Source organism: Tasmannia lanceolata, unplaced genomic scaffold, assembly GCF_043159265.1.
Source record: "Tasmannia lanceolata isolate RefF3 unplaced genomic scaffold, GAP_Taslan_0.1 ptg000037l, whole genome shotgun sequence".
Classification (NCBI taxonomy): Eukaryota; Viridiplantae; Streptophyta; class Magnoliopsida; order Canellales; family Winteraceae; genus Tasmannia; species Tasmannia lanceolata.
Genome location: NW_027518714.1, coordinates 59,950,709 through 59,968,458, shown reverse-complemented (window position 1 = coordinate 59,968,458; position 17,750 = coordinate 59,950,709). Strand labels below are relative to the sequence as shown.

The window sequence follows — 17,750 nt, the reverse complement described above, 5'->3', positions numbered from 1 at the left end:
CCGTTCGACGAAGACGGAGTCTAATGGCTTTCTTTTAAAATGAGAAACGGAGACTGATGTTTCCAGAAAACTCGTTCGGGAAAGGAAAATCGTTTCCAAATCTCGCAAATATCTCTCTCCCTTCTCTTCTCCGTTTTCATGGCCTGAAAAATCTCATTTTTTTGAATGAGAAGAAGAGAAAGACAGGGATTAAAAAAAAGGAGAGAGAGAGAGAGAGAGAAAGGGAAAGCGATAGTTTACGTCCGTTTCAAGCCACACAGGGATTTTGTGGCTTGCTTTTGGTTCGTATTTTTCCTCTCTCTCTCTCTCTCTCTCTCTCTCTCTCTCTCTTTTCTGACAAGGTCTCTGCAAATGTCTACTGTCTTTAATGGCGGACTTTTTTTTGACAGATAACAGAGCGTGATCGACGTTTCTCAATCTAGCGGAAAGGTATCCGATGCGTATTTGGCTTTGAATCTAGAAAGAAACATTATCTCTCTGATTTGAAGAGCGATTTTTTTGGTTTCCGATCTCCATTTTTACTAGATCTTAGGTTTTACGGTTGCTAAATTCTCGATTTCTTTAAAAAGTTTGGATTCTTGATCTCGAGCTTCTTTTTGTGGATCTTGTTTCTCAGATTTGAGTTTTTTCATGATGCAAGAGCTACATGCATTTGATCACCAGTACACGAGGTTCCGATCCGTGAAATCCTTAAGGTGATATTTTAAAAGACTCGGTTCTTAGAAAAAAAAAATCAATTTTGTGGATTCTTTGAGGAAAGTTTGTAGAGATCTTCGAATTTCTCGATCTCCGGAGGAAGGTTCCGATCCGTGAAATCCTTTTGAGAGATCCTTCTCTTCTTCGATTCAGAAGGCTATATTTTCAAAGACTCAGACTCTTAGGAGAAAAAAATATCAGATTTCGCGGATTCTTTGAGGAAACTTTGTGGAAAACCTTTGAATTTCTCGATCGCCGGAGGAGAAAAATGGACGGTAGACGGAGGATGACTTTGTCCGATCAAATGGCGGTGCTGGATTCATCCAATCTCGGAGATCTCCTCAAAGTCCGAGACGAAGACGAGAGGGAAAAACAAGAATCTCAAACCCTAGGTTCCGTTCTAGCCTGTGAAAAACGAGATATCTCCTCAGCTACTCGCACTCTCCACGATATCATCAAAGAAGAAGAATCAAGTGGAAATTACAGAGGCCTCATCGGTAGCAGTAGCAATAACAGCAGCAGCAACAGCAACAACAACAACAACAAGATTTGTTGGAAATCATTCAAAGATCGCATCGGACTCCGAAGAACAAGCGCGGCTTTCACCACTCCTCATCCTATCTCAGATCCCCTTCCAAGATCACTATCCTCAGAAAATTTAATAAATTCCATCCGTTCTTCCAGATCTCCTTCTGAAATCACTGTTCTCCCGCCGGAGAACGTCCTTCCGGCGCCCGAGATGCCTGAATCTGGAACCGGTGAGGCTGTTCCGGTCACCGGAGATGCTCCGGCGGTGGCGGAGGAGGAGGTGGAGGGCGAAATTCCGGCGGTGGAGCCGATTAGGGTTTCGTTGATGACGTTGCTGGAGCAGACGGACCGTCATAGTTCGGTGCCATTGGCGGTGGCGATGGAGAGAGAGGAGGAGGGGGAGCGGCAAGAAGAAGAGGAGGAAGGAGGGGAGATGTTTGCGTGTTGTGTTTGTATGGTTCGGCATAAGGGAGCTGCGTTCATACCATGTGGACATACATTTTGCAGATTGTGTTCGAGGGAATTGTGGGTGAGTAGAGGAAATTGCCCTCTCTGCAATGGGTTCATCTTGGAAATCCTTGATATCTTCTAAACCAGGTAATTTGTATCTTCTTCTTCTTCTTCTTCTTTAATTTCTTTTCTTTTCTTTTGAATCGTATATTGTAGGATGATATTGATTTTTGTCTATGCTTTTGGGAAGGGTAAGATTGAAAAACTCTCATTCATCTTCTTGAAATTGATATTCCTGGTTGGGGAGATGTTGGTTTGAAAATTAAACAAGTTTATAAAAATGTAATTTTTTGTGTATTTATTTTTGGTTTATTTGATCGAGGGCTTCATTGTATCATATATATTCTATGAAAATAACCTAATTTGCAGGAGCCATGGGTGGATAACACGACAAGTCTGTAAGACAAATCCGATTGATAAATGATATTTCCACTCCTTTTTCTTGCAATTTTTACCCCTTAAATCCCATACAACACTCTTAATAGGACCTCTCTTGATTTTTGATCTTTTATTGGCTACTTTTTCATAATCTACTTTCTCAGTCTGATCTATTTTGAGTCTGACCGTCCATCCAAGGGTTTTAGGTCCTATTAACATTGTATCACAGATTTTGTGACGATGCCCGGGTCACGGTCCTAAATAATTTCGGACCTTAGGATATGGATCCAATGGACATGCTTCAGATGTAGCTGTTATGCCCAAGCCCTGATCATTAGCTTTTAGAATGTACGAATCCGTCTATTGACCACCCCAAGGCCCGTTTGAGTTGTGCAGGAAAAAACATTTCTGTTCCCAAGAAAATCTTTTTAGGCTATGATATTGCAATTCCCAAAAAGCTCTGAGAAAGCCAATTTGATTAGAAAAGACAAGATGAGCTATTGCAATTATCAAAATATGGTAGTGTGGATATCAGTTGCCTTTTTTTATTTCTACAATTTAGAGACTCTAGAAAAGACAAGATGATTCAAGTTACTTTCTTTTATGTTAAAGCTTTCTTTTTCAATAATTGACATTTATCTTTAATACTTTTTTGGGCAACCTACAGCCGACCCCATTGGAAATACCAAGTAGGCATTTTCTGGGGCCCTATTGGAATCAAGGGCTCTAACGAAGCGGAAGTGAAGGTTGTTCTCATGGCATTAGAATGATTGCTAGAGAAGGCTTGGATAATATTACTGTGGAGGGTGACTCTCTTAACGTTATCAGATGACTTGATGCCACGCACACTCCCCCTCTTTGGAGCTTCTCTAAGAATCTTAATGAGATTTTAGACTGATTGCTAGAGAAGGCTTGGATAATATTATTGTGGAGGGTGACTCTCTTAATGTTATCAGATGACTTGATGGCACGTACACACTCCCCCTTTTGAGCTTCTATAAGATTCTAGATGAGATTTTAGAAATTGTGGAAGGCCCCTCCTTTTGATTTCACATGCCCGGAGATCGGCAAATAGGGAGGCAGATTAGCTCGTTCGAGCAGGTGTCGATCGCACTGCGTTGAAGATTTTCGACTTCTTGCCTCCTTGATTATCTTTGTTTTCATTGTGATTGTTTTTTGTTTCTTCTCCTTGCTCTACGAACTCCCTCATTTGTGAGCTTTTTTTGTTTTTTTTTTTTGAATGTTCAATTGTGAACTTATTCTCATTAATAAATCTCCTCCATTTTAGAAAAAAAAAAGCAATAAATTCTTAAAAATTCCTTCTTTTCCAATAATTAACTTTTATCACTGATCTTCGGAAATAAAACAAAAAAACATTCAAATGTTTATCATCTTATAGAGGCGACTGATATTGGCACTACCATCTTTTAATAATTGCCCAAACTCCGCCTGTCTTTTATTTTATTTTTATCGGCTTAGAATAGCATTTTGAGAACTGTAATAACCTTTGACCGCTGTTTAAATAATAAAAGACTAGATGTGTTAGTGCAATTATCAAAACATGGTAGTGCCAATATCAGTTGGCTTTATAAAAAGTCCAAGGGTATTCTAAAAAAAGTTTAAGAAATTTGGTGCACTAGTGAGGGCGGCTCGATGGGATAGATAATCTGGAAATGATATTTCTACTTTTTGTAAAATGATTGCTTTTTTTACTTTACTCGCTGGTTTTTTCCGAGTGTCCACCTGTAAATTTCTTCTCAAGAAGAAGAAAAAGGAAAATTTCTTCTGAAGAAGATAGAGATAATAGGGAGGTCTTGGAGATGACAAATTCTGTGCCCTCCATTTTACCCCTTTTACTACTTTTGTTTTTTCTTTCTTTCTCTTTACCTTTTTTTTTTAAATTTTGTCTCTTCTGCCGTTAAAGTGTTTTTACTTTTTAGTGACTGAGACAAGGAGATGATAAATTCGCACCCCCTGTTGGATAATTCCCACCACTTTAACGTGTATTGATGTGGCAGACTTTGACGTCTACAGGGGGTGCGAATTTATCATCGCCTTACAAAATATATTGCAGTAGGGGCGAAAGCCCAAAAAAGGGAGAGAGGAGAGATCTTGAGCATAGGACCTCAAGATAGGATCGATTTTTTTCTTTTTTTTTTAAATGATTTTTCTAGCCACTTCTCACATTCATCTCATTCGTGCCCTTCAAATCTCTCTCATTCTCCCACCCCGCCCGCCACCACTTGGGGATAGGCCAGCAAATGAGCCGAGCCGAGCTCTGGGGTGTTCTGGCTCGGCTCGTTTAGTTTTTATGAAGGCTCGTGTTCGGCTCGGCTCGTGTGGGATTTGAAATCAAGCCCCCTCTAAATCCAATGCCTTAACCACTCAGCTAAACTTTCATCTGTGATAAACAACTCACATTCTTTTATTTTATATATAAAAAACAAACATAATCCAAGCTTTAAAGCTCGGCTCGGCTCGTTTATGAACCGAGCCTAAAAAGCTCGCGAGCTTTTCCGAGCCGAACTATACAAAGCTCAAGTTCACTTGGCAATCCTAATTTTTGGGCTCGGGTTCGGCTCGTTTAGTAAACGAAGGAGCCCAAGCCGAGCTTTTAATGAGCTGAACCCAAACATGTTCGCGAGCCGGCTCGGTTCATTTGCAACCCTACTTTGGGAAACTAATTTATAATGAAAAAAAAAAAATTCCTAGCTGCCAAACATGGCCTCTGGAGTCTTGCCATCTGGCAGCTGAAGGATGTCTACCTAACACAGTAAAAATTAATGTAAAATTTATGATAGAATTCAAAGTAAATTTCCAACGATCTCCATATGTCCTTTTGTGGAGCAGAACATATGGACTCTCCACCTCAGATGCCTTATTTACCTCCAGTCGGCATCAAGCCATCAATGCCCTCCACTTAGATAACGATACTTTTGTCATTTTCCACCATTTTCTTTTGCATTGCAAACATGGTCTTCTTCGTATTTTTTTCTTTTTTTAAAAAAGAATTGAACATAAAAAAAAGTGTCATGATAAATTCGCACCCCTTACAACGTGATTTGCAATTGACGTTATAAGGGGTGCGAATTTATCATCTTCCTAAAAGTAATAAAGATCCCCACCAATGCCAACCCAAGTCTTTCCGCCTAGCCAATACAATGTCAAAGGAGGGCCCAGAAACAAAAAGTAGTTCCCAATCGTCCAAAAATCAATTTATATTTTAATATTAACTTTCTAGAGGCTAATAGACCTCTTCTTCGCTTCATCTCTCCTATATGTGTACAATTTACTTCAGATAGGATTGAGATTTTGCTTAAAAATGAATTGGAATCATCCTAATCCCCACCCCATTTTATGGTAAAAGCTCAACCAGAATTCCCAAAAATACAGCCGAGGTTCCAATTCGCCAATTTGAGTTGTGGTAAATGGTTTTAAATTTCGAACCGAAATCCAAAATTTCGGTGGAGACCGACACCGAAAGCAAACAAAACCGAAATGGTCATTTATTTCGGCCGAAATTTCAGTTTTCCTGAAATTTGACACAAAAAATCTGTTTTTTTAAATATTAATTTAATACTTCGCGGTAATTTTGATCCAAATTACCGAAATTTCGAAATTTCAAGTACTGAAACTGAAATTTTAAACCTTGGTGGTAACTTTCAAATCAGATACATAAGATGAAGGACTACAAAAATCAATGGTTCAGCTTTTCTTGGCAGAACCTCTAAATGAGACTTGATAGATCAAGGACTTAGATCATCTGAGCAAGGTGCCCTCACCCCTAATCTTTTCAGCATTTTTCCCAAGATGTGATTTCTTAGGAGCCCTCCGGATGCCAAAATCCTTTCCTGTTCTTTGATTGTATGTGTTTGATCCCACTGTGAATGGGCCATAGTGGAAAATCTGCTCCATAGTACAATCTCAGCCAATCAATCCATACCTCGCAAATCTAAGGGTCGGAATTTGCAAGCCATCTAACTTTTTCCACCAAGAGAAACTAATGCATTGATTTTTTATCAGCCTTAATCTTACAGATGAAATATTCATTCAGTATGAGATCAAGACCAATTGTGTCACCTCATGATGATCTACAAGATCAAAGGACCAGATCACATATACATCTCACATGTGGGACCCAATATTGATCGTTAGGATTAATCACAATTACACCATTAACAGTTACAAAAAACAAAAAAAGAGAGAGTAAAGAGCCAGAAAAATCTCATTGCTAATACAACAACAAAACCTGGGCATCCTTAAAAAGCCCATGACATTCATTGTAGCCAATTCTTTAGCTGAACTCATTCTTCTTTCCAATTTAAGAAACGAAAGAATTCATACCTGAGTTTGCAATTTTTTTGAGCAGTGAATGGGATTTAATTTATCCAGGCTTAGTCAAACTCTGCTTCTCTCCCTCCCAATATCTCTTCCCCATTTGTTGAATCACTTGCACATTGTATCTTCCTTTTTCTTCTTTTTTTTCCTTGTATCAACTCCCAATAGAACACCCAAGCTCAGTTCCATTGAAGTGGGTGGTGGGTTAAAAATTTATTCGTATACCTTCTCATAAAATAGAATGTATGCCTCCGACTGAAGAACATCGGTGAGGGAAACCTCGCGTACATGGGCGTCACTGGTGTAAAACCAAGAATGACTTCCACCCATATTCTGGGTCTTCTCTCTGCTCTCCTCTCCTCTGACATAGGCGACATAATGACCGCCTCTCATAGTCCCTGAATGCTCCACCACCCCAACAAGACGGTATTGGCAATTATCTTCCAATCCACACCTGCAAAACGAAACCGGATTGGATCGATCGGTTGGTTACTTATATCACATGTATATGAATTCAAAGCACAAGGGATTTGGATCCCTCTAAAATTGTTTGCATACAATCTTGTGTAAATAATGATTTAGTAGTTTTTTTTTAATCTGTGTCAGTTACTTTTATTGCAATATAAACAGGTACAGAAGCAAAATGGGATGAGTCGTCCCTAGCACAACAAAACCATGTATCTTAGCACACACAAATCCCTTGATGTTACACCCAGGGAGACACCGTCTCTAAAGACAACCAAACATTTCCCCCATCTGGTATACCTACACAGTCCCCCCAAAAGTAGTCCCAAAAGCCCATCACCAAAAATGGTGAACTCAGCTCCCACTCCAGTCTACAATGGAAACAAATCGCTGATTACTAGCTCTTCCCTATCTACTCCTTCCTTTGCTGGCCGGTCAGCCATCTCAGTTGCGGATCTGAACTTCTATTGCATCGGTGGATTGATCTTGTTGCAAAGTTCAAGGACCACCACAATAATCCCAGCTATTCTCCACGTCCGCATTGATTTTATACTCGGCCATGGTAACAGATTTGTTGAATCATCTTCAACAAGAAGTTGTTCACTAAAAGATGATTAGATATTGTTTAAGCCGCAAATTAATACCCGTGTTTCTGTTTCATTAGAGTCGCATTCTCTATGAACATCTATGACATTAGTTTTAGTTTTTAAAATGATTGTCTCTATTTAAATTCAACCAAATAGATGAAAGGGGCTGGTACTAATTTACTGCAAAAGGCTCAGGATTAGGCCCAAGATTAATCAACTTGCCGGAAATTTCTAGCTTTTGATTTATTCAATATCAAGATCTATCTCTAAACATAAACACCAGAAATTTAGGCTTTCACGTAGATTATGATTCAATAACTTCAGCACCTAAGCTATCAACGCAGATGCAGATCTGAAGAGTCTCCTCTAAACTCAAGATCTGCCCAATAAATCATAGATCTCTGATTTATTTATTTTTGAAAGATAACCAATTTTAATAATGCAAATAGCAACCATAGTACAAGCAGACGGGAGCAGAAGTCCCAGATTATACAACTACTAAATCCCAAATAGACCTACCCACCTAGCCCATAACCATCCCAAACTCGCAACTTCCTTCTACCAATTAAGGACTTGCAATCGCAACAGCTTCCTTTTGCTTCCTTCTCTGCACCATCTTTCACCAACTTTCTGCTTGGTCATTTGTTGACCGCTTCATATGAATAAAACCGAGGCCGTACAATTAATTTCCGAAATAATGCCACGACTAGGTACCTTATTTGTCCATGCCAAAACATTTGCAGAATCCCCTTCAACGATCGTCTTCTGCTGACTATCATGGTCGGCCTTGTATTTCTTTATTTTTATTAATGATATCTTAGCCATTCAAAAAAAAAATCATCGAAAATGATATCTTAGCCATTCAAAAAAAAATCCCCTTCGATGATTAAAGGACCGCTCATGGAACTCGCAAACCGTCTCAATCCCCAAAGAAGGGCTCTTCCTTCCACTTTGTTAGAATCACCAACCCACGCAGGACTATGTCCATTATCATTGCGGAATAATCCTTCAATACCCGCCCTTCCTAGGTTTCCTTTGGAGCTTCCATCAAAATTAAACTCCACCTATTCTAGAGGACGCCAGCGAGGAGAAATTTTAGTGTTCGCTCCTTAAAAAAAATAACTGCTCTTCAATTCCTAAGAATATCTCCCTCACAGGGGAGATAGTAACTTTTCATTTCTTCCACATAAAACAAGAGCAACTTTAATTTCAGATATTATCCTCTCAACGAGGGCGAGCCATGGTGCAACGGTAAGGTTGCTCCATTGTGACCACCAGGTCACAATGGCGGTCACGGGCTCGAGTCACGGAAACAGCCTCTTTGCAAAGCAGGGGTAAGGCCGCGTACGTCTAGCCCTCCCTAAACCCCGCAATGGCAGGAGCCTCGTGCACTGGGCCGCCCATCCTCCCAACCCACCTCTTTTACTCTTTAAAGATGAGATTGTTCCTCACTTCCCATAAATGCCAAATTGTAGCATAAGGTAACAGCCTCCAAAGAGTTCAACCAGCTTTTCCAAAAGGTTCATTACTCCAATCCGGGATAAGGTTTCTTGATGGTTTTATGGAAGACCCAACAAATACTGCAACTTTTTATGATAGATCATAGACCACCAAATCCAATGAGCACACTAGCAGTTCAACACTACATGATCCAATGACTCTTCTTACTTCTTGCATAAAATAAATAAGCTGGCAAGATGGATCGCCCTTCTTTTGAGCTGATCACAAGTAATGATGTTCTTCTTTGACACAGTCCAAGCAAATGCTGCTACCCGTGGGGGAGCCACTTATTGCCAAATTCTCGTGAAATAGATGTCAGCCATTTTCCCCCATACAAGCAAATGCTGCTAACCGTGGGTTTTTTTTTTTCCACCATTGGCATAATTGTCTTTAGAAAGTTAATATAAAATATAAGTTGACTTTTCGACGCTTGGGAACCACTTTTTGTTAGCTGGGCCGTCCTTTGACATTGTATTCGCTAGGCGGAAAGACTTTGGTTGGCATTGATGTGAATCTTTATCATTTTCCGCTATTGTACCTTTTTCTATCTTTAATTTTGAAAAAAGTACGAAGAAGTCCGCGTTTGCAATACCTTTCAAAAAAAAGAAAAAAAGACCGCATTTGCAATGAAAAGAAAATGGAGGAAAATGACAAAAGTATCAGTATCTCAGAAGACGGCATTGGTGCCAATGGTGAAAAATGACAAAAGTATCAGTGTCTTTGACTCGGATTGGCCCTTCATCTGAGTCATCCACGGCCACAACTTTGCCTTTCTCTAATCCTTCCCTTCCTTTCATCGATCCATCTGATATCGTTGGACCTCGCCTTAGTGTGTACTTCACGATCGATGGTAGGATCAAATCCCCCGCTCTAACGACTTCACTGATCTTGGACCAACCTCCCTAGCTACTCATCTTGTCTTCTCCATGTCTGGCATCTTCGAAGACGCCGAAATTCCAACAGAAACAACAGGGCCACCCACCGGCTTCAGCCCACCTTTCCTAGCTTTTCTAATCTTGGAGACACCAACACGACCACCTCCACTAACCTAATCCGGGCACGACAGCTTTTTCGATGTCGGAAAACCAAAATAAACATAAGAACCAAACTTCAAATCCTGCCCCATTCTCGCAGCATGCATTAATTGATCACAGTCTCTGTCTCTACTCGGGTTTTCCCGCTGCCAACTTTAGCTCTACACCAAATTCACCATCGACTCTAATCGAGTATCAACGATCGAGGACTTTTAACCAAACTGAAGATTTGAGGAAAGCCCAATTGGCCGTGAAAACCAGAGCTCTAGCTTACTCCATGCTTGCCCACTTCTCCATAGTTTTTAAACTCCCCCGCGTCATCGTGGACTCCCCCGAGTTGACTCTATTTTCCCTTGGCCACGTTCTTGCATTTTACCACCACGTTTTGCCCTACAGAGTCAATAAAAACTCCTTTGACTATCCCGAGTTATGACCGCATCAACTGCGTTCTTGGTCGCGTCCACGCTAAGTCAACGAGGATTTTTCTTGGCCACATTTTGAACCGCATCAGCATTTTTAAACACTGCACTTTCTGTCCCCAGTTCAGTTTCCAATACCTGTCCTAAACAGACTACCCAAAGCCCATGGAGGGGAATGCCAAAAATTCTTACCCAAATAGACTTTGTGCCGATTTGATTTGCCTTGTTCCATGGTTCCAGCCACAGGAGCCATTCCCCAAATGCTCGACTGCCCGTTCTAAGATTATCAGATGCTCTTGATTCCGAGTCAAACCTGAATATCGCTTCGCAGTGATTCAGCTGTCTCGATTAGGGAGATTCGGTAAGTCCCAAAACCACATAGCCCATTCATGGAAATCTTCAATCTTCCACATCTCCTTCACATTCCCTGTAAGGCATGATTTCAAAATGGCCACTCTTTGTCGCACTTCCTTCCCAGACACTGTTACTGCGAGATAGTCTCCCTCCGCTACATAAGCAAGGCCACTAACTGGACAAATCCTTCAAGATGTCGTCACACCGGCTCTCTGCAGGTTTCCTACCATGTTTGCTATAACCTGGCTTGACCCGAACCACCTACAGTGCCATCTTTTCTTGAAGTTGTGATACTCATGATTTGCACAACCAATCGCCCGGTAACACCTGAATCTGCGCAATGGGGATTTAGGTGTCACTTTCCTTTGACGTTTGCTTTGTTCCCAAGTGCTCTTTTCCTCCTCTCCTTCGGTCTTGCATGCATTCTCTGTAATATCAGCATTCCTATTGTAAAGTTTCTTCCTTTTGTGTAAAGATTCTCCAGAAAATACAATACTTCTTCAGCAACCTTCTTTGTCCAGCTCTAAGGCATCCTATTGTAAAGTTTCTTCCTTTTGTGTAAAGATTCTCCAGAAAATACAATACTTCTTCAGCAACCTTCTTTGTCCAGCTCTAAGGCATCCAAGGCTTTGGATGCTATATACCCCACCTAAGTAAGATCAAGGAACACTCCATGATAGCTCTCAATGTTCCTCTCGCAACTACAAACTCCCCTCTCCCTCGGCTTGTATGTCTAACTTGACATTTTTTTTATTTCTGAAATTTTAAAACATGCAAAACTATTGCCAAAATGGCAAAGTCTACAAGTGATGACAATCTTGTAAATAGGGAGTCTGGGGACAAGGCTCAGAATACTGCAATTAGTGAAAGAGCACTATTTTCCGAAGGGTAAGTTCCAACACCGTAAGCAGGGAAGGAACTCAGTTCCCAAAGTAGATCTCAAACCCAGGAAAGTTCAGAACGCCGTAAGTGGCCAAAGAACGCAAAGCCAAGAAGAGAAATACAGATCATATTTAAATCTTAGATTGAAACTGAATCAAGTAATCAACAAGCATCTTCAAATAAGAACCATGTGAAGAAGAAGATAACTAGTTATGGCAACAAGTTGGAGAGGGAAAAAATTTAGCTTGATAAACTATGCGCTAAAAATATCAATCTCATGTTAACAATGAGGTGTTCTAGAAAAAGTCCCATAGCCCTTGTTTATATAAAAAATTAACCAAAACCTATTACCAATAAGAGACAAGAGTAAGATCCATAAAACCTCTTAAATTTCTATTTCTAATAACTTTCCTAGGTACGCTAAGGCAAAAAGTGGGATATTCATCCCAAATAGGACACCTCAAACCCATCCTAGCAAACTTAGAAAATTCTACAAAAAAAGCCCAAAAAAATTCTTCACTCAAAAAGGGTAAAGGCACTGAGAAGTTCCAAGTCAGCTTTGACCACCTGTGGGCCCTCAGCTAGCATCAATAATGACATGTGCTGACATAAGCATGATGCCACCAATTCATCCTGATTGAGCCCTCTTTCTTCTGTATATTCTCTTGTAATAGGTCTTAACAACCCTTTGATGTATTTTTGAATCATAAATATTCTATAAACCATTACTCACAATCTATAGCATATTAACTATGAGTAGTAGTATCATAATTAATGATTGATAATTGCAAAATATAATTTAGAGTATGTGCTCAACTTTGTTGGTAAACATATTTTGTCCACTTCGACTTCGTCTAGGACTAACTAGTTGAATGGATATTGTGCTAAATGTTTTATAAAAAACCCCTATGATTTGGCCGACACTTTGAATTTACTACTGACACACGTGTCCTGCCGTGTCCGACACGACACGCGTGTCCACCCGTGTCGACACTCCTTTGGACACTTTTAAATGTATAGCTATTAATGTTAGACATAATGTGAGTGTGTGGACACGTTTTTGTGTCGTGTCAAGTGTGAAATTTTGTTTTATTACTGCATATTGTGTTTACGTCTTTTAATATTAACTATTCTTTGATTATAAACTCTTTTTTAGCTCTTATTTAAGTAATATTTGTTCTTGTATCATATATATCCATCCTATTTTAGCCGTGTCCCCGTTTTTAAATTTTGGAGGTTTGCCGTGTCTGACACTGTGTCTGTGTCGACACGTGACACTCGTGTCCGTGTCCACAAATCATAGAAAAACGGAAACCCTCTCCCTTTGTTTTTTTTCCAACCTCAAGAGCAAGACTGTTCACATTGCGCACATGCATTATGACTGGGGCTGTTTTTTTTCCTTTTTTTTTTTTTTTTTTGAATGGTTATGACTGGGGCTGTTGCTCTAGTCACTCACTACGTGTACAGTTTGAACCCACCAAAATAGCTACATGAAAAAACCTTGGTCAACATATCAATGCCTGCAAATGGCAATTGTCAACAGCTAATGGGAAAGCACAAAAATCCCTTCAGCTGTTAGAATCATCGAACAGCTTCCAGCAGCTGCCATTTTGGCAACTCTTAGACGTAAGCATGGTGGCCTGCTAGATCAACAGACTTAATCACAATACATGTGCCATGTGTCGTGGGGTTAGAGAAGGTTAAGGGAAGCAAGGCTTCCTAGGATACTCCTTGTTTTATAAGCCTATTAACTAGTAAAGGTTCTATATGTTGTTATTTGTTATATAACGTTGCTCTCAATGCTGTATTATTAGTTTCATAGAGACTAAAAGTAGCATATTAGTATAATAAGTTCGAACCAGCTGAATGCTATTAACATGTGACACGAGTTCAAATAGTGTTCCAATTTTGTGATAAACTGTCAGTTCTACATGCTGTCATTCAATAAATGCCTCTAAGGAAGCAGCAGTTCAAAGTACTACAAAAACATATAAAAAAATGTAAAAGTTGCAGGTAAAGAAAGTCAACGCTACATTAAGATAGTATGCCAGATAAATTACCTGTCAGGGCATAAAAAATGAAAGAATACGCACAAAAACTGTTGAATAAGAGATATAAGACATGAAAATATAGTTTCTAAAGAAAATTGCAAAGGATAGAAAAAATAAAGATAGATAGAAGGGTGTAATGAAAGGTAAGGTCCAACATGAAAGACAGGAAAAGGGTTTGAAGAATTACCTGGGATCCAAATATGGTCTGAGATCAAGTGTATCTCTGAAGCTAACATGGCCACTTAGTTTATTCAAACGACAACGGGCATCTTGGCCGAACCTCTTCAAATGAATTGTTAGAATATTAGGGATCTTACTGATGAGAATCCTTTTAGTTGCATCCCTCTTTACCTTCCTGCTATCAAAATCAATTTTGTACGCCCCACTTTCATCCAATTCATCTCCACTATCTGGGAAACTGGACTCATTCTGCCTTCCTCCATCAACCTTGCTAGAGCTATCTTTCTGTCTCGAGTTCGGCAAGATAGTTTCGTAGTTACCTAGAACAACAGAAGGCACATCTGAATCGTATAAAGGGTCTTGCACAACATGGTTTGGCTCATCAAACCCAATATTCCCTTGAGAAACTTCAGTATAGTGAGCCGAACCATTCGACACAGGATTTGGGTATTCTAAACCTCTCTCATTCTGCACTTGTCCAGATTTACATGTAGTGCAATTTGACTCACTGATAGGCCTTTGTAACTTCAGTGCAACATTTGTTTTTGCACCAACGAGATTCTCCATATGAGGATCTAAGCTTTCAGAGGTACTGGCAGATGTTGCATCATTTGTCACTTTCCCAGTATCTGAGGTTCTGAATTCAGTTGAACTTGGGAAATGCTGATCGGTGCCAGATGGACTCTGTTTACTTCTAACTCCACCTCCATTGGCACACGACCTCAATTTCTTCGACTGGTTATCCTTCACAGCAGCTTTCACATTGACATCTCTAAAAATCTTAGAACAACTCTCACAATGCCATGCATGTTCAACGGAAAGAAGCTCCGCTTTTGTGAAATAAGCCAAGCAAGTTTCAATAGAAACTTGCGAATTTGTATTATCAACCTCATCCTGATTAGACTCACTGTCCATCTCTTCATTTGCCAGGTCACCTGACCTAGATTCTGTCATGAGATCAGAAACCGTCTCTCGTTCATTAAATAAGTCGCCGAAGCCATCAAACTCTCCGGCTCCCTCACAATCATTAATAGATGAGGTTCCATCAGCCATATCCTTGGACTGAGCATCTTTGACTTCTACATCCCCTGTATTTTTAGAGCCAGATGTCGTTCCCATCGTCTCCTCAGCAGTAGATCCCAAATCTTTATACGGAAGCAAAATAACTTCGGAATCTTGGACATGTAAAGAGACTTCATCTCCACAATTATCACTTCTTGATTCTGAATTACGATGTATAGTACCGCTAGGCTGAAAGACTTGACTGTCTTCAGAATCTTTAATAGCTGAAATATCACAATTTTGAGAAGTAGAATCAGCAACAAGTGAAACATCATAATTGTTAGAATCTGAGTTGAGGTCGGGAGATTCTGTAACCGGTCCAATGTAATCTATCCATGAATACCCCTCGTCCTCCGCCGAAGCAAGTGTTGGTTCTGCGACACTCACATTAGAGACAAGAGGGAGAGAAGATTCACTGCTTTCTGATGGGAGACTAACATCTCTTGCTGCACACTGAGTCAAAACAGGAGAAGCATTTGTCTTCACAATTCCTCGATTTTTTCCACCTTTATTCCCTTCCTTCAAAGGAAACTTTGTTCTTTTGGATCGAGAGATCGGGGCTTTTCTTGATGGAGATTTCTTCGTAGGAACTGGTAGTGACAGATCTAAAAATGGCTCATAAACTATTGACGAGTGCCCACACTCCACACAACATACGGTACTAGAGAGTTGACCCCCGAAAATCAAATCTACAAAAGTTGGCCCTGTATCTAAAGTAGCATCATCACCACCAGATGAAACAACCGATTTCCTATAACCCAACTCTTCGGTATATAAACCATCAAGCAAATACAGGAGCAATTCATGGCTATCCTGTTGTTGGTAGCCCCTAAACTGTGGGGCCTTGGAACATATGCACCCAAAAAAGGTTTTGGGATTTATCACATTTCTCGAATCTGCTCCTACGCACGTTTCGTTGAAGAGCTTCTTTAAAGCCATAGTAAGAGGTCCAACTGAGTTGTTCAAGTCCATAAAATAATGACGCAAAATATCCATTGCGAGAAGATTCTGCATGACTGAATTAAAAAAGCAAGTGTTCCCAAGGTTAACCAAACCTCTTACCACATATCCCCTCACATCCAAAACAGACGATCCCCGATTCTCTAACTTAGTTCCCTCTCCCACATTTCCACCAAACCAAACATCCTCAACATCCATCACAGCCCCTTTCATCGAACAGCCCTTAATCAGTTCCTGAGCCTCAGATAAAATATCCTTCTTTTCACCTTTCTCCTCTGTTTGTTTAATTTGAATCAGTGAATTGCATGAAAAACACCAGCACAAAAGAGGGTTGTCCAATTGAACCGCACAAGGATGGTGGGTGCGTTTGAAATGCAAAAGGGCATGGCTTCGCGGTACTGATTCACCAACAGCCCCTCCACAGGCAAAATGCCCACACTCCAAACAAACCCAAACACATTTAAGTTCAGACTTGGCATTAATAGCCGATTTCGTTCCTTTTTTCTTACCTTGCTTACCCTTTCCCTTGCTCGCCCCCCTATCCATGTCACTATCCGTTGCCCTACAATCTTCGCACTTACCAATGCCCGATTGCCCGACTTTCGACGAAAGTTTATCCAAATCAGCACCCTTATCAATATGACTACATGATTTTATCTCTTTAGCAATTGAAACTCCCTCCACACCAATCTCAACAGTCGGACTCGACTTATCGGAAACACCATGAACAGAACCAGAGGAAACTCGCTTTCCCTTATGTGCGCTTTGAGCCTTCTTTCTAATCTTCTTCCCCATTGATTACTAAACTAATAAAAACACCAAAATCTTCAAAACCCCAGTAAGCAAAAGACCATCCAAATGGTTAAAAAATAAACTCCCAACCTTACCCCAACAATCAGCAAACAGAAATAAACAAATAAATAAATTAGAACGAATTTGAGATTGTGGGGGAGGGGCCAGTGAAACCCTAAGTTGGTATTACCAGAGTAATCCGATCGTACTTTGCAGAAAGAAATCGAAAACAAGATCGCAGAGAAGTATTTAACACAGAATCGATTCTCTACTGAAAGATCCAGAGATTGGGAATAAACCCACAAAGAAAAAAGACTTTTGAGAAGAACCCAGATCGTACTTTGCAGTAAAAAATCGCAAAATAGAAAGTTGGAACGAATCAGAAGGGAACAAAGAACAAACAAGGAGATTGGAAATACAACAAAAAAGGAAATAGGGTAAAAGAAAAAGAAAAGTAGACTTCCCTGAACTCAACTGTTCAATCGATCTGCATTAGGGTTTGGAGAAATCTTGTCTTTGAAGGACATCAAATCGTTGAGAATATGGAATTTTTAAACCACCCCCATCTAAAAGACGGAGGGGGAAGGACAGTAGAAAAATACAGAAGAGAGAAATGAAGAGCAAGGGTTTTATCTTTCTTGTATGCTCAAATGATATACACACTCTCTTTTTTTATATTGGCACTCCTTTTTTCAATTAACTCGATTAATTAAGAACGACTAATAGAATTCTAATTAAGAATTACTACACATAAGTCATTTTTACGATCAACGGGAGTCCATGAGATTTTACGTTGATGAAAAGGCCTAATAGTCCATTATTTTCAAAAAGTACAGTACGGCCCACACTACTGGATGATCCAAACCGTCCATTAGATGGGGCACAACCTATTTAGGACCATGGTTTAAAATTTAGGCTTCGGTAACCGTTTCGGACCCCACCGAAAACTAAAATTTCGGCCGAAATTTTGTAACACTTTTTTTTTAATAATAAATAATGGCATTTAATTTAAAG

General features: G+C 40.0%; 2 protein-coding genes across 4 annotated transcripts; one reads left to right on the top strand and one right to left on the bottom strand.

Annotated features, from left to right (window-relative positions):
• LOC143860496 (uncharacterized) lies at positions 1-3,410 on the top strand. 3 transcript variants are annotated; one of them, XM_077371174.1, is made up of 4 exons: positions 1-281; positions 390-429; positions 617-1,821; positions 2,780-3,410. In XM_077371174.1, exon 3 carries the CDS (start codon positions 965-967, stop codon positions 1,814-1,816), a length of 852 nt encoding a protein of 283 aa, XP_077227289.1. In that variant the 5' UTR covers positions 1-281; positions 390-429; positions 617-964; the 3' UTR covers positions 1,817-1,821; positions 2,780-3,410. The 3 variants fall into 3 exon arrangements, with proteins under 3 accessions (XP_077227289.1, XP_077227290.1, XP_077227291.1); XM_077371175.1 differs by having other exon boundaries at positions 390-1,821; XM_077371176.1 differs by lacking the exon at positions 1-281 and having other exon boundaries at positions 291-429.
• Positions 3,411-6,199: 2,789 nt separating this feature from the next.
• Positions 6,200-17,335, bottom strand: UBP2 (ubiquitin-specific protease 2). Its single transcript, XM_077370693.1, has 2 exons — positions 13,930-17,335; positions 6,200-6,904 (listed from the first exon to the last, which is right to left on the bottom strand). The coding sequence occupies exons 1-2, from the start codon at positions 16,737-16,739 to the stop codon at positions 6,664-6,666; spliced, it is 3,051 nt and encodes a 1,016-aa protein (XP_077226808.1). The 5' UTR covers positions 16,740-17,335; the 3' UTR covers positions 6,200-6,663.
• Between the last annotated feature and the right edge of the window lie 415 nt (positions 17,336-17,750).